This window comes from Vulpes lagopus, chromosome 22 (genome assembly GCF_018345385.1).
Source record: "Vulpes lagopus strain Blue_001 chromosome 22, ASM1834538v1, whole genome shotgun sequence".
NCBI lineage: Eukaryota > Metazoa > Chordata > Mammalia > Carnivora > Canidae > Vulpes > Vulpes lagopus.
In genome coordinates this window covers 14,127,157-14,147,903 of record NC_054845.1, presented here as the reverse complement: position 1 = coordinate 14,147,903, position 20,747 = coordinate 14,127,157, and the positions used below count along the sequence as shown (strand labels likewise).

General features: G+C 36.9%; 1 protein-coding gene across 6 annotated transcripts in view; it reads right to left on the bottom strand.

The window, feature by feature from the left end:
* Nucleotides 1-20,747, bottom strand: part of PARD3B (par-3 family cell polarity regulator beta) — a 981,887-nt gene that overhangs the window by 139,079 nt on the left and 822,061 nt on the right. For all 6 annotated transcript variants that reach the window (XM_041737018.1, XM_041737019.1, XM_041737013.1 and 3 more), the window contains one exon: nucleotides 17,588-17,890. In XM_041737018.1, coding sequence (XP_041592952.1) covers nucleotides 17,588-17,890 — 303 coding nt within the window. The remainder of the gene's footprint in view (nucleotides 1-17,587; nucleotides 17,891-20,747) is intronic.

The following is a 20,747-nucleotide window of genomic DNA, read 5'->3' as shown; positions in this document are numbered from 1 at the left end:
TACATTTCTTGTTTTCCAGTGAGTTAGTTTTGAGACTTGGAAATCATATACACTTGTGAAAGCTGTTTTCCAGACTTGAAACTGGAATTATGCACATATGAGCCTTTTGATACTGTAATATCCCAAATTTCTAAAATACTTAGATCGAGTTCTATTTCTTTTTCTTGGCATTTCTTAGTTTTCATGCATATAAGTATCCAGATAAACCGGTTTTCAAGATACTTGCCAGCTTTCACCAACACTGGCCTCACTGCCAGAAGAAAAAGGCAGGAAGAAAGCGGCAGCAAGTAGAAGCTGTGATAGAAGTGGAGCACCATAAGATTAGCTATTCTTTATGGAACAACACTGAGACATGAACTATGAGAGAAAACAAATCTGTCCTCCCTCTTGTTCACCAAAATGGCGAGGATGGCCTCCAGGGTCTCTGAGTGAGAGCATGGTAGAGAGAGATAACTTCTGGAAATGATACTGATATAAAGGTTCATGAGACCAATGCTCAAGAGCATAGAGTGATTGCTGTACTGTGGGGCCTCAAAAAGAAAGACCAACATGAAAAAAACTGAATGCTAATGACCAATCTCTTCAATACCTTCTCCAAAATCAGTATGTATTTAAATTCAAATCTAAAATCATTTAGAGTGCCTACTATGAGTACCTACTATGTACTAGGTCCTTTACATATGGCTTTCATATGTATTTGTTCTTTTAGCCCATTAATAACAAAGTCTATTAACTATAAATTTACATTATTATGATATTAACATTTGGATTAAAAATGGATAAGGGAGTTTCATTTTTGGTAATGGTGGAAGACTTTGCTGCATTCTCACTTTTGTGAGAAGAACGGGAATAACTGGACAGACATGGAAAAAAAAATTGAAAACCTGCTTGAAAGCTTTAGAGAGTTAAAGGAGCCAGAACCTGAGGGATCAAGAATGATTCTGAAAAAGTAGATAAGTAGATTGAATGAGCCTAATATTCTGTGGCACTTTTCCCTGCAAGTCTTTTGCTAATTCATAAGTGGTACAGATTCAGATGCTAAATAAAATGAGCAGAGCTTAAAGGCTAAGAGACTTGGAGACTGAGAAGAGATTTTGACATTCTCATAGGATTGGCAAGATAGAAATTAGAGTCCATGGTCTGCTAACAAAGAAGAGTCTAGTAAACAATTCATATACCTGTACAAAAAGAATGGTTAATAGACTTTAAAAAGAAGGGAGGAGAGAAAAATAAGCATAGAATGGGTGGAAAAGTAGAAAGTGGAGAATAAGAGGTTTAAACCACAGTATATCTGCAGTACCATTAAGTGTAAACAGACTAAATTACTACAATTAAAATACAGATTGACTGGATATGAAAACAAACTAAAATCTAATTATGTGCTTCTTAAAGAGACACTTTAAATATAAGGATCCAGAAAATATTGAAAGTGAAAAGAAGAAAAATATATACTAAGCAAAAATTAAGCAAAAGAAAGATGCTATGCTATAGCTAGATCAATATCAGAGTTAACTTTGAAGCTATAGTCATTACTAGGAATAAAGTATGATGAATCATGATCATAAAAGGGTCAATCCTATAGGAACTCATGACATTCCCAAATTTTTGTAAACCTGATAACAAGCTTCAAAATGTAGAAAGCCAAAATGACAAGACTAAAAGGAGAAATGAATAAATCCACATTTGTAGGAAGCTATTTTAACTTTAACCAAAATGGGATAAAACCAGAAATCAACAGCAGAAAGATAATTGGAAAATCTCTCATCATTTGGCGATGAAACAACAGACTTCTATATAATGTATGGATCAAAGAAGCTCCAAGGAAAATTAAAAAACAAACAAACATTGAACTGAATGAAATGCAAGCACAACATATCAAAATATATAGGATGCTTCCATAGAAATGTTTCCATTAGAAAAAAGGAAAGTCCCAAATACAAAATTTAAACTCCACTTTAAGAAACTAAAAAAAAGAGGGGGGAGGGAACCCAACAAAGCAAGCAGAAAAATAGAAATAATAAAGAACAGAAATCAATAAAATTAGAAACAGAAATATAATAGAGAAAATTAATAAAACAAAATAGCTGATCAATAAAATTTGAAAAGATCAACAAAATTGAAAAAGATCAATAAAATTGACAAAGCTCCAATAAGACCAACAAAGTAAAAAGAAGGGACAAATTACAAATATCAGGAATGAAACAGAGGATAATCTTACAACAGATTCTGCAATTCAATAAGAGAACATCCTATCAAGAGGACAATAAAGAAATGCTATGAACAACTCCACACATAAATTTGACAACTTAAATAGACCAATTCTTAGCAAAGTGAAAGCTACTACAATTCACACAATATGGGATAATTGGAATGGTCTAATTATTAAGGACATCAAATTTATAATAAAAAACCTCCCAAAAAAGAAATCTCTAAACATAGATTATTTCTCTGGAGAATTTTACCACATGTTTAAAAAGGCAGTAACACCAGCTATATACAATTTTTTTCCAGAAAAAGAGGTAAGACTTCCCTTCCCATTCAATAAAACCAGTGAACCCTGGTACCAAACCCAATAAGAATACAAAACAAAAGAAAACAAAATGAAACTACTGACCAATATCTCTCATGAATGTAGTTGAAAAATTTTTATCAAAATATTAACAAATGGTGCTTGCTTTGGCAGCACATATATAAAATATTAACCAATGAAATTAAGTAATGCATGAAAAAAATTATATACCATGACCAAATAGTCTTTATTCCCAGATACAAGGCTGGTTCAGTGTTTGAAAAGCCATAATCCAACGTGTTAATAGGCTAGAAAAGAAAAATCACATAATCATATCAGTTGAGGCAGAAAAATCATCTGATAAGACTTAATATCCATTTGTGATAAAACCCTCAGAAAACTAGAAATTAAGGACAATTTCCTCAATTTGATAAATACATCTACAAAAAACCTATGGCCAACATCATACTCAACAGGGGAAAGACCAAATAATTTTCTCCTAAGATTAAGAACAAGTCAAGAATGTTTGCTCTCACTATTGCTATTCAACATAGTATGGGAAATTCTAGCCAGTGCAATAGAGCAAGAAAAGGAAATAAAAGACCTAGTAGATAGAAAAAGAAGAAATAAAGCTTATGGTCACACAAAATTCGTAGATGATTATTTATAGCAGGTCTGTTTGTAATAGCCAACCTCAAACTGGAAACAACTAAAATGTCCCTCAATAGGTAAATGATTGAACAAACTACGGTGCATCCATGCCTTGGAATATTACTTAGCAATAAATAGGAATGAACTATTGATACCTACAATGGCTTGGATGGATCTCAAGGTCACCACTTTGTGTGAAAAAAGTTCCCCATTTATTTAATTGCATTTAGGTAGTATTTTAGAAATGACAAGATTACAGAGATGGAAAAACAGATTAGTGGCTGCCAGGGATTGGGAATGGCAGAAAGAAAGATGTGTAACTATAAAGGGATAGCATAAGGAATATATTTGCGATGATGAAATAGTTATGTATCTTGATTGTAGCAGGGGTCACATGGAGATAAAATTGGCATAGAACTATACACACCTTGTACCAATGTCAAATTATTGGTTTTCATATTACACTATAATTATGTTGAGGTAGCTATTGGATAAAACTTGGTGAAGAGTACAGGGATTTCTCTGTGCTATATTTGCAACTTCCTGTGACTTTATAAAAAGTTCAAAATAAAGAGTTCAAAATAATTATAACTATATAAAATATTACTATATATAATAACTATAAACATATGGTTATGAAAAAAGCAAATAAAAATACATGAAATAATGTTGCAAGAAATGGCCTACCAAATTAAAAAAAAATCTACTAAATGGAAAAGAGCCTTTTAGAATTCTCCACTCAACTTCAATTCATTCCTAGTTGATTAATAGTAACTTTAATGATATAAATACCTAGATACTAGTATATATAATAGTAACTTAAATGATGCATATAATGGACAGATGCTGTTTTTGTGTGTGTGTGTGTGTGTGTGTGTGTGTGTATATATATATATATATATGTATACAGTATGCATGTGTGTGTGTGTGTGTGTATAGTAAAATTCTTGAACAGTCTTATGTAGGCAGTATGTTTATGTCCACTTTATAGAGGAGGAAACTAAACCAGTGAGAAGGTCAGAAATCAGTAGAGAAAGTGGCTTAAGAATATCCTATCAGGCTTTGCTCTAAAGACGGTTATGGCTCAGGCCCAGACCACCTCCTGACCTTGATATAGAAAATCCACTGCATTTGCATTGAAGAGAATATTCCTCCTAGCTTTGTGCTCAGAGATCTTAGTGATTTGGAAAGTGAGAAGCTGAGTAATGGCCAAGTTTGAGGGAATCCAGAGTGCTTGCTCAGGATTAATTAAAAGTCTGTGTAAAATTACATCTCTTGAATTCTATTTCTGGATGGGTACATATCAATCCTCAGTCAGCTCTCCAGAGGGGAGGGTATTCCACAGCATATAAATATTAAAACATCTCTTCAAGATGTTGGATATTTATGAGTACTAACATTAAAACTATCTTTTACTGCTCTTTCTCATCCCACTGATTATTTATTGTTTGAAAAGATAAATATAGGAAAGCAATTGACCTAACAATGGCCTCTTCCTGATTACACATTGCATTAAATACAGAAATTATAAAGAGGGCACTTTGGAATCTGTCTTTAACATTAGCAAAGACTGTGTAATGAAAAGGTATGTGGCTTAGCCTAATAGATTAATGCAAACCACAGGTCACAAGAGGCTTGGAGTAAGTGTGGTAGATCAACACAAATCTAGCACTACTACAGAGAAGTAGGTCAAAGCCCAAGGATTCTGGTGTGCTTGTACGTCCACACCTCTGAGGAGGATGCTTTGCCCATGACAGGCATCTAATATTTTAATTTTTTAAAAATTTTTTAATAATAAATTTATTTTTTATTGGTGTTCAATTTGCCAACTTACAGAATAACACTCAGTGCTCATCCCGTCAAGTGCCCCCCTCAGTGCCCATCACCCATTCACCCCCACCCCCCACCCTCCTCCCCTTCCACCACCCCTAGTTCATTTCCCAGAGTTAGGAGTCTTCATGTTCTGTCTCCCTTTCTGATATTTCCTACCCATTTCTTCTCCCTTCCCTTCTATTCCCTTTCACTATTATTTATATTCCCCAAATGAATGAGACCATATAATGTTTGTCCTTCTCTGATTGACTTACTTCACTCAGCATAATACCCTCAGTTCCATCCACGTCGAAGTAAATGGTGGGTATTTGTCATTTCTAATGGCTGAGGAATATTCCATTGTATACATAGACCACATCTTCTTTATCCATTCGTCTTTCGATGGACACTGAGGCTCCTTCCACAGTTTGGCTATTGTGGACATTGCAGCTATAAACATCAGGGTGCAGGTGTCCCGGCGTTTCATTGCATCTGTATCTTTGGGGTAAATCCCCAGCAGTGCAATTGCTGGGTCGTAGGGCAGGTCTATTTTTAACTCTGAGGAACCTCCACACAGTTTTCCAGAGTGGCTGCACCAGTTCACATTCCCACCAACAGTGCAAGAGGGTTCCCCTTTCTCTGCATCCTCTCCAACATTTGTGGTTTCCTGCCTTGTTAATTTTCCCCAATCTCGCTGGTGCTCATTGTGGTTTTGATTTGTATTTCCCTGATAGCAAGTGATGCAGAGCATTTTCTCATGTGCGTGTTGGCTATGTCTATGTCTTCCTCTGTGAGGTTTCTCTTCATGTTTTTTGCCCATTTCATGATTGGATTGTTTCTTTGGTGTTGAGTTTAAGAAGTTCTTTATAGATCTTGGAAACTAGCCCTTTATCTGATACGTCATTTGCAAATCTCTTCTCCCATTCTGTAGGTTGTCTTTTAGTTTTGTTGACTGTATCCTTTGCTGTGCAAAAGCTTCTTATCTTGATGAAGTCCCAATAGTTCATTTTTGCTTTTGTTTCTTTTGCCTTCGTGGATGTATCTTGCAAGAAGTTACTGTGGCCGAGTTCAAAAAGGGTGTTGCCTGTGTTCTCCTCTAGGATTTTGATGGAATCTTGTCTCACATTTAGATCTTTCATCCATTTTGAGTTTATCTTTGTGTATGGTGAAAGAGAGTGGTCTAGTTTCATTCTTCTGCATGTGGATGTCCAGTTTTCCCAGCACCATTTATTAAAGAGACTGTCTTTCTTCCAGTGGATAGTCTTTCCTCCTTTATCGAATATTAGTTGACCATAAAGTCGAGGGTCCACTTCTGGATTCTCTAATCTGTTCCATTGATCTATGTGTTTGTTTTTGTGCCAGTACCACACTGTTTTGATGGCCACAGCTTTGTAGTACAACCTGAAATCTGGCATTGTGATGCCCCCAGCTATGGTTTTCTTTTTTAAAATTCCCCTGGGCATCTGATATTTTAATGGAATGAATGCATGAATGAATGAGGGAAATGATGTCTGGTAGGTGAGGAGCAACATGCATGTTTTTTGCACGTTCTTAGTGGCTTCCACCATTTTTTAATGTAATCTACAGTGACGAATGTATTTTGTAATCATGCCCCAAAACTCAGCTATATATATACATTCTGTATATATGTACATTTTACATACACATAGAATCTAATTAAAAATCATTAAATAATTCTTATGCCTATTATAATCTATGTAATGATCTTTTCGATCCTATTTTCTTTTTTTTTTTTTTTTTTTTAAATTTTATTTATTTATGATAGTCATACAGAGAGAAAGAGAGAGAGGCAGAGACACAGGCAGAGGGAGAAGCAGGCTCCATGCGCCGGGAGCCTGATGTGGGATTCGATCCCGGGTCTCCAGGATCGCGCCCTGGGCCAAAGGCAGGCGCCAAACCGCTGCGCCACCCAGGGATCCCTCGATCCTATTTTCTTAAAAAATGTTGACTGATCTCACTACGCTGATTTCAAAATGTACAACTTGCAGTTGATTACAATCCGCAGTTTGAAAAAACCTTACGTAGGTGGAAGCTCATGCATGGGTTTTGGAGTCATATCTGGGTTAGAATCCTGGCTCTGCCAACTAATGACTCGTAGCAAAATAGGTAAGTTTCTTAATTTTTCTGAGCTTCCAATTTCTCATAACTTATCTACATTTGTCACTCCTGGAAGCTGACAACTTAGGCAGATATAAATCTAGTATAATCCCAAGATTAGGACTCTCAGAAGATGGAAAGGAAAAAAATTAATGAGAACATTGAGTTTTAATAGATACATACTCTACAGGATTTCTGTCATCTTTCTAAAGCACAAATGTGAACATGGCATCCCCATTTCAAGGGTTCCCTGTTGCTCTTGAACTAGACACTAATTGTTTTATCTTAGATTATATGGCCTTTAAGAGTATGGCTTATGTTGACCTTTGTTTCTTGCATCCAGCTGGTCTAATCTATGTACTACCCTACAGATCTTCTGATATATGCAGTTCTGCAAATGCATAACATTTTCTCTTTGGGTTTTTGCACATGCTCTTCTGCTTGCTCAGTTAATTTCTGTTCATTCTTTAGGTCAGAATATAGATTTCTTCAGAGTGCCTTGTTTGGCCATCCAGATGTGCATTCAGTGCCCCTGTAGGTGCTCCTACAGTATCTTTGGCTTACCCTTATTATAGCATGCCCGCATTAATATTCCAAAATATCAGCTGCATCCCTCAAGAGCACAGAAGACTATATTCTTGTTCTATTATCTTTGTGTTATTTATATGTCTAAAGAAATTCTGCACACTCCCTCCTACCTCCTCTTGGTAAACTGGATAAGTTAGATAAATACAGCTTAAGGATCAGGTCATTTGTTTGAAAAACATTCGAGCCAGTGCTTAAATGACAGCTTTAAGAAGTCAGAGTAACCCTTTGGCAAGCATTCTTCAAACATGTCCACTTACAACCAATGGCTGACGATGGCAAGGGGGTGGAGGTCTTGCAGATGGATGGTCACTAAGTACCAACCCTCCTTGTCTAGCTCATGTATAATAAAAGAGAAGGTTATCTACATTTGTCACCCCCGGAAGCTGACAACTTAGGCAGATACAAGTCTAGCATAATCCCAAGAGTAGGGCTCTCAGAAGATGGAAAAGAAAAAAATTAATGAGAACATCAAGTTTTAAAGAGTGGGGATGGAGGGAAGTAGAGTTAATGGTATATCAGTTACTATTAGCACTTATCTGGTCATAGAGATTCTTTCATTAAGAGATTTCTCATTATTGTTTAAAAGTCACTTAAAAATTGATGGTAATATGTTTTAAGAAAAAAAAATGATTGCTTTGTTCAACTGATGAATTTTAACTCTCTATGGAAATGGCATTTATCACTGAGATTCCCAAACTGAAATGAGATCACTTTGGCTCTGTTTGTACAAACTAAAAACACATCTCTAAGTCATCTACAGTATTCACTGTTCAACTCCCTACACACAGCCTTGCAACGCTGTGAGTCAGAAGCAAAAGCAAAAAGCCATTAAACTGAAGTAAAAATAAAAGGAAAAAATCACTAGAGAGAGATTGGGAACACATACCAACAGAGGCATGAACTGTGCATGACAGAGTCGTGCTTCAAAGAGGTGTCAAATCTCTGAAATCAAGAAACTAGATATCAATTACCCTGCATTGCCCAAATACCAGAAGATATTTTCACATTCAGCTGTTCACACCTGGCTAGGAAGCTTTCCTGTTAACACTTTTTCTATACTTCATCACCCTTATATTAGAATTTTCCAAAGCATACTTTTCAGTGGTCATGAAAACTAAGAGTGTATGTCATGTCCTCCACCTGCTTAAGTGATATTAGAAGTTACTCAGACTGAAATATTTCTGTCTCAGCTATAAAACAGGGTCTACATAATAAGGATAGCCTCCCACAGGAAGTTAATAATATATTTGGACAGAGTGCTTTGTAGCATTAATCTATAACTTTTGCATTATTAATAGAAGAGAAAAAAAAAGAAGACAAGTTATCTAGAGGTAATCTGTTTGTGGTGGATGCCATGGGTTGGCTCCCTATAAGCTACTTCCAACTCCTTTCTCCTTTATCTTTGTTTATTGAAGATGAAATACTATTTCTCAATACTCTCTTGCACCTGGAAGAAACTCTAAATATGGTTTTTGCCAGTGAGAAGTTGTTGGGGTCTTCTGGAAATTTTTTTTTCAAAGGGATAGACTTGACTGGTATAGTCCATTGGTTATTTGTCCCTTTCTCCTTGGAAAGTGGACACAAAGCCCAGAGTCGCAACAGGTTTCATAGCATCATAATGTAACATGAAAAAGTGTTCTAACTACCTGTGAAAGCATAGGAGAAAAATGGAAAGAGGTTACCCGGTGAGACCCAGACTACCTAAATTCTTTAAAGGGTGAGACAAACTTATCAGTTGGGATTTTTTGTTGTTTACAGCTAAACAGGATATGACTTGACACACTATTGTTAATGACAGCTCTTCTGGGACTCACAGAAATTGCGCTAGTTCATTCAATGGACAACTACTTGAGCTCAAGTCCAAACCAAATAGAGATTCAAGTCGCAGGAAGATAGCGTTAGTTCTGATGACAAGCTTAGGGACATCTAATGAGGTAGGGATGGTTTTTAACAAGCAATTGACAAAAGTAGGTAAATGTGTAATAACTGTGCTCTTTACATATGCAGATGATATGACTGGTCTAAAAGAATCTGAGCTGTTTTCTAGTTTTCATGCCTTGTGAACCATCTTCTTTTCTGTTTCTACTTTCTAATTCTTATGACTGAAATACACCAAGAAGATTGGGCTGGAATTATGAAACAGAATCTAACAGGTTTCCAAACCCTTGACTTTAAGGGTCAGCAGCTAGATATAATCAATAGCCTTCCTAAATAGCTTTATTTTGTTCTTAATATATAGCTCAATAAATATATAATATTGTCCAATAATATGTCATCTACTGACCTTCTTAAATAGTTATAGTCAATATTTATTGAACCAGGCATTAGGATAATTTCATTTATTACACAAATAATCCATAGAAAATAGAGTATACTCTCATCCCCATTTTACAGTGAGGAAACTGAGGCTTTAAAAAATTAGTATCTTTGAATCAAGTTCCTAGAAAGACCAACCCCTGGTTTCAGGTCTTTCCCAAATTAAGTGCATATGCAATTTTATAATTTTTATAATATATCTTTTATATACCTCTATTCTAATGGAATACATTATACTATAATTATTTGTTTATAAGACAGTTTCAGCTGTTAGACTGAGTTCCCTGAGGTTAAGGATAATTTCTAAACTTCTTTGTATGATCTATGGAACACAGCTCAATGAAAGTTTCCTACAAACATTGGTGAATGCCTGCTGGGAACCAAGGCCACTTAACTGGAATATTGAAAGCAGTGTGCTGTTGGCCACCTTAATTTCACGGCGGTAATACGTAAGTCAGTAAGTATTTGACAAACAGGTATTAAGTGCCTAGTCTTATACTGGACCACAGAAATTCTTATTTTGCATAACTTAGTCTAAATGGACACATTATTTGTGAATATCTGGTAGAGAAAAAAGCTGCAGGATTCACCAAGAACAAATAATTCCCTTTCTTCTTAGGGTTACTAGATTGATAAATCAAGGGTTTCTCACAAACACAGTACACCTTAATATCACTAAAATATTTGACAAAGTCTTCCACAATGTTCACAGATGAACTAGAGAATGCACACTAAATAATAATAGATGGGATTAATAGTTAACTGAACATCCCAAACAGTGTTGATTAATGGAGGTCTTGAGTGATGAGTTGCAGGGATTATACTTGACATTGATCAACGATCTTATCAATGACATGGATGAGTCCATAATGATTAAATATGAGGATAGTATAAACCTAGGAAGGATAGCTAATATATTAGAGGACAAAAAATCAATACTTTAAAATATCTTCATTGGCTACAACAATGAACTAAATCTAACAAGCAAATATTTAACTCAGATAAAGAGAATATCCTATGTTTAAAGAAATAATTATACAAATAAAGGATTTTGTACAATATATTTGGGAATATTTGGCTTGATAGCAACTCAAAATAGCAAAAAAAAAAAAGAACTTTTAGGTAAAAAGTGCAATATAAGCTAATAATGACAGTTAATATAAAAGTTAAGGTAGCATTAATAAATATAACAAATTAAGCTAAAAAGATACAAGAGTCCTGTTGATTTTCTATGCCTTTTTTCACACTATATCTCAAATATGGTGTCCAGTTCTCCACGCCATGCTCAATAGAAGGCAATCATAAACTCAATATACTTCAGCATATTTGGAATATGGCTCCCAAGAAGGCTACAGGTTATAATTTGAATGATTAGGACAACTAGAGGAGTCTATACTCAATAAATACTTCTCAAGGCTATGTGCTTGTTTTCTCATCCTTGTAAGGCCAGGCCTAAACATAGAGCCTGGTACATACTTGGAGTTCAGTAAATGTTTATTAATGAAAGTAGTCATAGAATCACCTCAAATATCTAAAGGAAGGGATACTAATGAGGCTTAGATTTTGTGTCTAGGTAGGTCAATTCAGGATCTATAGTAAATGTTACATGGAGACAGCATTTGGGTGCAAAGTGAGCACCTCTATATCAATTAGAGTAATCTGAAAGAAGAAAAGGATGTCTAACAAATTTTTGTCACCATAAGTATGTCAACATAGGTTAAATGATATCTGTGAGGGATTTTGTGGAGAAGATGCTTCTGATGGATGGGATGTACGACTCGACCGCCTAAAGTCCCATTCAACTCTATGATCTGTCAAATGATTCATTCATTCATTGCAACAATATTTATTGAGTACAGACTGCTCTGGGGTTTGGTGAACAAAAGTATGCAAGGTCCCTATCCTTATGGAGCCTGAAGTGGAGACAAGTGGTCTCCAAAATGGGTTGTGTGCACATTTGAGGGGGAAAGAAAATAGAACTATTATTCATCATTTTTTAAAAATCTCATTTTTTAAAAGATTTTATTGATTTATGAGACACACACACACACACACACACACACACACACACAGAGGCAGAGACACAGGCAGAGGGAGAAGCAGGCTCCATGCAGGGAGCCTGATGTGGAACTTGATCCAGGGACTCCAGGATCACGCCCTGGGCTGAAGGCAGGCGCTCAACCCCTGAGCCATCCAGGCATCTCCAAAAATCTCATTCTTCTTTAATTTCTATTTTATAATATGACCTATAATGCATATAGTAGTAAGGTAAGTAAGTATATGTCCCTTAGAATCAAAGGTTCATATTTTGGTGAATTAACACCCAAAAGCATTTTTATGGTTAGGGTCTGATCAAACATATTTGGCAACCTCTAGTAAAGAATGTCAAGTAATCATGTGAGTGAATGCAAAACTGCAGCCATGTCAAGTGCCATATACACCTTCTATTCCCCCTACTTGGGGTTGTTCTAAGCTCACTCAAACATAAACCTTAATGTTTTTCTGCCGTGGAAGTCCTTTAATTCCTGATTGTTGCAGTGAGAAATGAGCACATTCTACTCTACACAGCTGTCAGACATTTGGAGATAGGACTCATCCCCTGCTAGATTCAAATCCTGGAAGAACCAGCACCATGAGAATCCAATCCTATGATCCTATCATAGTGCTAGGGATTGGTTTTTAGCCACCATCATTTACAGATGAATCTTTTATAAGCCAAGTTTTTCTTAGAAAGGCTGAAGATTCAGGGCCAAGCCTTGAGAAGCATGGAGGTAAGAGGCAGAAGTTAGTTGTACCTATTAGGAAGTTACTGTGGGTCACACATGGACGTCCCTGTGACATAGAGATAATGGACAGATAGAGATTTGTTCTATTTAGTGATAACAAAAAATGCAAAATTTAAAATTGTATTTAACCATCATAACATGTAAGGCTGTTATGATAATCCTCCTTTAGCAATAAGGAGGTGAGGATAGATTGCCATTTAACAGTAAGCTGAAGTCCAGGATTATGTGTCATATTAGTGAGCCCTTCCTCCCCTACCCTTGTTCCACATCTCAGGATAGAATCCAAACTCCCCATCAAAGCCTGCCAAGGCTGCATCATCTCCTTTTTGTTCAGCTCTCAGACTCTCCATTTTTATCTCTTGTCATTTACTCTCTCACTTAAGTTTCTATTTTACTGAACTCTTGTAGTTCCGCTAACATACCATGCTTTCTCTTACCCCTACATCATTCTCTGTGCCTCCAACAGCCCCCCCTCAGCTCTGGCTGCACCAGTCACCCTATGCTTCCCATATTGTATTCTCATTATGTGTTTGCATAAATGTGGCCTCCAGTGAACCACAAGCTCTATAGAAAAGTACCCATCTTCCTCCTTGTCCCTGATGAACTCTGTACTGAACTCATGTCCTGGCACTTAGACTCAACAAATGTTTGTGGACCTATACACATGAAGATGAAAAATGGCATCTCAGAAAAGTTAACTTACTGAAGGTCATGCAGTAATATCTGGAAGAGGATTGCACTTAGGTCAGTCTCATTCCAAAGTCCAAGATTTAACCTGCCATTAGCATATTGGGAGCCAAACAGATGCCAATCCACCTATCTGGTACTAGTTTCCTTAACTAGGAAATGTGTCGATATAACATAATGGAAGAAGACTGCATAACATAAAGGAATCTAGAATAAAGTCCTTACTCCGTACTATGTAATATTGAGCAAGTCACTCAATCTTCTCTGGGCCTTAGTTTCTGCAATGATACTATAAAAGGTTATGCTGGATGGTCTCTGAATACTCTTGTTAACTCTGAAATACAGTTGACCCTTGAACAACACTGGCTTCAGCTGTGCAGGTCCACTTATACAAGATTTCTTTTCAAATAAATACTAAGTACTATAAATGTATTTTCTCTTTCTTATCATTAACATTGTTTTCCTATAGCTTACTTTATTATAAGAATACAGTTTATAATACATATAAAATATGAAATATGTGTTGACTGTTGTTTTGGTAAGGCTTCTTGATCAGATAGTAGGCTATTAGGAGTTAAGTTTTGGGGGAGTCAAAAGTTATATGCAGATTTTTGACTATGCAATGGCGTCAGTACCCCTAACCCCTGCTTTGTTCAAGGGTCAACTGTATTATTATGTTAGGAACTTCAAAGTTGCAACCTTTTCCATCTGATAATAACAATGCTCTCTTTTTCACCAAGCTTGCTAAGTTCTTACTGCTTTATCGATGCTCATCACATTGCAATTTCCTTCTGTTCCTACCTAGCTACTGAAATTGTTCTAAATTAATTGAAGACCTCTTAGTGGCTATTTCCTATATCCTCTTCTTAGTTCTCTATTGACCTCCCTGAAGTATTTGAAAGGCTCACCTCTATGGTCTCTGCTAAACAACTTTCTCTCGGTTTTAAGTTAAAGTTTTTGGCTGTTTCTTATTTTCTCCTATATCCAATGCCACTCTCTTATTCTAGGCCCTTCCTATCTTTCAATACTGTAATCATACCTTAATTTGCCTTATAGTCTAACCATCTTCCTCTTTGTCTGCCATCAAACTAGCAGAGCTATTTTCCCCAAATTCAGAACAGCTCATTCCCCAATGATGACACAATGATGGGTCCCACTGTCCTTGAGAATAACCAATGTATAAATACCCATTGTGCATATATTCCATTCATCCTCTGGAGCCCAGTGTATATACCACAATTTAAGCATAACTTCAGAACCATTCTTAGCACAGATTTCCAGACAGCTACTACCAATCAGTATATGTGAACATAAGATGGAAACTATTCATTCATAATGTGCTCTAAACTGCTTTCCAGATGCATTTCCTATTTCCATTACTTTCCCATCACACTCCATGTTCTAGATGCTTCTGAGCTTCCCTATTATGTCATGCTGTTTCAGTCCACTTTACCCTTGCATATGCTGATTATTCTGTAAGGAAAACAATTTTTCTACCGGATCTGGTCAACATTTACTAATCCTTCTAGAGCCAGTCCAAATGCTGCTTCTTTTTGAAAAGACTTCCTGATCAGCAGAATTAGAAAAGCTTCTTTTTCTTCTGTTTACATTATATTGCAATGACTTATTTCCATATATGTTGATCCCCTTCTAACTAGAATATGACTTTCTCTAGACTGGGGCCAGTTCTTAATTATCTTTGTATCTTTCCCAGAACTTACTACAGTAACTAGAACATGGTAGGTGCCAACGGAGTGTTTGATGAATAAAAGATCAAACAGATGACAAAATGAATGACATGCCTCAAATTGTACATAAGGTAGGTTTGGAACTCATGGTCCCTGCATATAAACACTGTGTGAGATATGCCCACAGCAACTCTCTTCTTAGATCTCACCTGGTTCCAGGCATACCAGGAAAGTTGAGAACTTCACTGATAAAGTACAGTAATAATAATAATGATGATGTATTGAGTGCTTACTGTGTGCCAAGACAAAAACCACTCATTTTAAGACTTAAAGAACAAAGAGCCGAAAAATCTTTTAATGTAATGAAAGAGAAGAGCAGAATAAAGATAATTCTGGTATAAAGCCTCATACTTTGATCTATTATCCAAAAATATGACAAGTGACTAAAACTCCACTGAAGACAGAACTTTATATCACTTACTAATACAGTGGGGTCAGAGCCAAAGGAAAGACTATCACTTATACATCTGTCTGGGTTGAGGAATAAATAACATTGAAAAAAATATATCATTTTATACTGGCTACAGTTAACATTATGCTAAGAAATTTCTTTACTGGTCAAATCTACATGGGTGAAAATTAACTTAGGATGGGGTCTCCTCATGTTCCAAAAAATAACTATTGGATCTAGAAAAACAAAATAAGCATTAGATGACAAAAATTTGGAAAGTGATAGTGCTGACTCTTTTATGGTCCTTTTAGAGGCTTACAGTGCACGTTAGCATATTGGGGATATAAAGACTGCAGTAAGAAAACCTGCCTGGAGGGGCTTAACCCAGAATTCTTCCTATGAATTTGGCCAGTGAACTTTTTAAAAATAGAATGTCTTGTTTTTATTTCCATGGAATTAGTTACAGGGAAATATTGGCTTTGGAGGTTCTTAGAAATAGTCTCTCTGTGCTGAGATTCTAGCAGTGGGCATATGCAAAGGAGATTGCTATGAAGACCTGTCTGATTTAGGGAAAGTAAGATTGGCTTTGGTCTGGGCCAGAAGAGGCTCATGAGTGGTATTATCGTTTCAATGATAAAAATTCAACCGTATATGAAGGCTTAAAAGAAAAGGCTAACTCTTAATCAGTCGTTTGAATTAACAGTTTAGTTATTGGGGCTGTCTCCCACAGTCATAGGAATTTATATTTTCATTTTATCCCAAAGAAAAACTTGACCATCTTTCTTTAATACTATCAACCTGGAAGCTTGACAGTAAGGATTAAAAATTGCTCCTTCCTTCCCACTTGGTTATTGGAAAGGCTCTGAAAGGTAATCAGTCTTGCGAAGCTACACTTTACAGTCTGCATAAAAATGCCATGATTTCCCTTCCTCTCCCCAACCTAATTGAAAGTGCATAATATCACCCAGCTGGGGAAATGTAAACGGTAAACATACGCAATATATCATGCTATCGCACAAAAGCTGGTTACTAATAGGGACTGGGTGGTTGTCAGGACCAAAAGAAATCTGGAAAACAAGTCCTTTTTTTCATCTAGAATGAGAGCTTTGTGTCTGCCACCTTCCCCCTCAGCTCTTTCCTCCAGAATTCAAGCTACAGTCAGATTAAACCAAGGTCAGTAGACTCATTCCTTGCGTGTGTAATTCTAGGACTCACCTAACAATGTATATTGACTAAAACTCTCTTATATCACCCTTTCAAGAAATGAAACATTTTATTTGTGGCAGGAGGTGGGGTGGAAATCATTTTGTTCCCTACCTACTTCAATTGTACTGACAGATGGTCTTATTATCTCTTTCCTTAGCTGCTAAGCCTAAGGATCCTTGGCCTTGTCACCTCTTATCTTTCTCTACTTCATCAAACTCCTATTGCCAAGATTATCTCCTTTTTTTTTATCTCTGATCATCCATGAACATCTATACAGGATCACATTTTCCTCGAGTGTAAAATCCCAACCTTGCTTTTCAAGGTCCTCTGCACCTCTGTGGCTCAATATAACTCCAGCCCCATTATACCTACGTAGAGGCCGCCATTCTCTTACTTCTCACCCTCCAGTGTCATGACATCTTCTTGAATAAATCTTTCATAGGAAGACTTTTAGGAGAAAGGACAATATTCCTTCAAAGTTTCCATCATTAGTTCTCTGCCACAATACCCTTTCAAAAACTTCTCCCTGTTGCATCATGAACTCAATAACTACCATTCATTCATGCCACCTTATAACTGGCTATTTTGTTTTATTTTTGGTGGCTGATACCTTCTGGGGGGGGTGGGGTGGGGTCAAAGCATAGCTTTTACCAAAGTGACTATCCCCTTTCAGTTTTAATAGATTACAGGATATATTTTTATTGGCTTCAGCAGTAGAGATGATTTGAAACTTACTGAATTAAAACTCTATTTGTCTTGCAATAATTTATATTACCTGTCAACTGGGACTGGTGGATGATATGGTTTGTTGACCTTGGCATAGAGACCCTCTAAGTGGTCCCTCTCTGGAGACAGTGGACGGCCATCCCGATGGTAAGCCAGTGGTCCAGCCCGAGGTGGAGATGGTGACCTATAGACACTTGGGGAGGCACATGGTTCCCGGAAGTGGTTCACTCTGGCATAGTTGGGGTCCATTTCATCATCATCCATATCGTGCAGTGATCCAATTGCACCAGTAGCATAATCAATGAGACCTCTCGCCTGCTTTTCCCTTAGTTCCTGATGTTTTGCTCCAATCCTGAAAAAAAATGTAAAACAGGTAGCAGAGACATATGTGAACCTTATGTGATAATCCAACAACAGAGTCTCCTGAATCTGCTGATTCTTCCTAGTCAGAGATTCAGCTGGTACTCTCCTGTTAACTCAACATCACACCATGTAGAGATGCCAATGGCATACCCATGGGGTTGATTTTACATTTCTGACCTTTATTTGTTACGGGGTCTTTACTTTTATAGCAATGCTATAGGTATTTTGACATCTTGTCCACCGATGCCTAGGCAAACTGCAGAGTCAGAGGCTGATTCTCATTAATGTTCCCTTCCTACAAACTGGAAGTGCCTGTGGGAACAGTACGTCTGTGCTGTGATAAGACAAAGTCTTCCTGGGAGAGGGATGCATGTTAAAGAGCCCATCAGAATCACATACTTGGGCTATGATTTCACTATTTGGTACCCAAGAGTTCTAGTGTATTCTTTTAAAGGAAAGAGCTTGCAAAAATTGATTTAAATATGAAAAAGAAATACAGAAGCTTTCTGGTCACTAAAAGCAGTGGGATACGAGGTAATTTATGAGAGACTCTAAGTTTTTTGGTTACACAAATGGGGATCATTGTGTCTCATTATATAGGGGCTGGGACAGAGTAAAATAGTGAAGAAATTAATAGGCTCCTGACAGAGATGAATTGGCACATATAAGTGAATTAAACATTACTGGCAGGACTCCACGGCGCTCAAGCCTTAAGTGGTATTACAAAATGCTACTGCTAATCAGTGTACTGCGTAGACTGCTGGGAATGAGAGTAGAAAAAATATACCTAGGTGGATTCCAAATCCATCTGAATTTTAAGAATTTGACATTTAATCTGGAAAGTGTTATAGCAGCTCTCCTAAATTCTCAGTTACGTGTTAGAATGGAAAGGTCACTGTGGCATCTTATTGGACAATGGTGATGCGATGGTGTCAGGAGGTGTTCCGTGCTAATGAGGAAAGAAGGTAACCTTCCATCACTGGGCAAAAAGGGTGCACTCTGTATGCACTAGGAGAGAAGCCAGGCAATGCTGGCTCAGGCAGCGAGAGGAAGAACTCAAGAGAGGATGGGGACAAGCCTGGATCCTGGGCTCTGAGAATAGAAGAAGGCTGTGGGCTAGAAGGGAAAGATCTGTACATGCCTGGACGCATTTATAGAAAGCTTGGATGCATTAAAAAAACAAAAACTGAATTCTCTCAGTACCTTCTCCTCTTCAAGCAAAAACAGCTGTTTTTGCACATGGCAGCTAGCTTTATTTTACAGAACATCAAACTCTTTGTAAGAATTTTTAAAAGCCATCATCTTTATCTTTCAAGGTATTTTCTCTTTTGGCAGAACGGCTTTTTTTTTTTTTTTTTTTTTAAGTGGAGAAAAGGCATGGAAAAAAAAAAACATGAAGAAGAACGTATAGACAGAAATCCAGCATCTATCCCCAAGTCACGACAGATGAAAATAAATGCCAGGATACATTATTGCATATCTCTTTGACTAAGTCAAATCATGTACCCTACACATAAGTAATTAGAAGAATTTATATTTTTGTAAAGAGGAACTTGAATCTCCAAGGGATTTTGAATGAAGATGAAAGGAAGATTACATGGTAGGGTACCTGTTAAGAAGCCCTGCCTGTCCTCTTTCAGGGCACATTAGCTCTAGATTCACGGATGTTTGTTTTGAATCATTTTTTTTTTTTTATAAAGAAGATAACTTGCTCTATTCTGCAACAAAACAGTCCTTTCAGGGACAGTGCAGACTGGATTATCAGAGAACACTCGCTGCACTACGATGATAGGGATGGATTTCCATTGCAAAGAGAGCGCAGTACATCAATAAAGTCAGGAGGTGGGATTCTGTGTGGTTACTATGCCTCCTGAGCGCGATGCCTTCATGAGAAATCATTCAGCAGAAAGATGAACATCTCGCAGTTACTGCATAAAGCTACACTTGTGCATTAATGAAAGAAGAAAACACCAAGCCTGGTTTTTAAAAGTCACAGAAATAGAACACCAGTATCTGTGTTCCTTATCTCATCACTTCTCTTTCTTAGAGGTTTTCTCATTAATTAGGCTTGCTGGGTATGTAAAGATTCTCAGATGAAAAGTACTCCGCATATGCAAAGCAGTATTTTATCTCGCATTTTTTCTTTCTAAAACAAAACTAAATTTCTCCTTGATCCTCTCTGCACCACTGAGTGTTTCAGTAACTAATTTCATATTAATCACTCAGTAGGTGAAATAATAATTTCTCTGAACCGTCATTATTATGCCATATATCAGGGTCTCTGTGTGTGGGAGAGGACAAGGCAATCTGAAAAGGGGTGTATGGGGGCAGAAGAGATTCTCTCCAGAGAGGAATGTCAAGGAAATAGATTTTGTTTTGTTTTGTTTTGTTTTTGGTTGCTCTGACCTCTCTCTGCCCCAATTCAGTGTGAGAATTCTAATTGTTTATAGTCATTTCCACTTAGAGGTCTTCTTATCACTGGGAACTCAACCTGTTAAAATGTCTATTTTACAAAATAACTCTTGATAATATATCCTTTTTTGAAACAGAATTTTTCAGATTTTATTTATTTATTTGAAAGAGAGAGAGAGTGTGAGTAGAGAGGAAGGGTAGAGGGAGAAGCAGACTCTTCACTGATCAGGGAGCTCAATGTGGGTGGGACTCGATCCCAGGATCCTGGGATCCTGACCCGAGTCAAGGGCAGACATTTAACCAATTGAGCCACCCAGGTGCCCGATAAAATATCTTTTTTATTGTATGGTACCACCAGCTTCCCCAATCTCCACAGCACTGTGCTTTTGAGTTGTTTAAATTTCTTATCTTTCTTTCCTTACAAAAGCATTGTT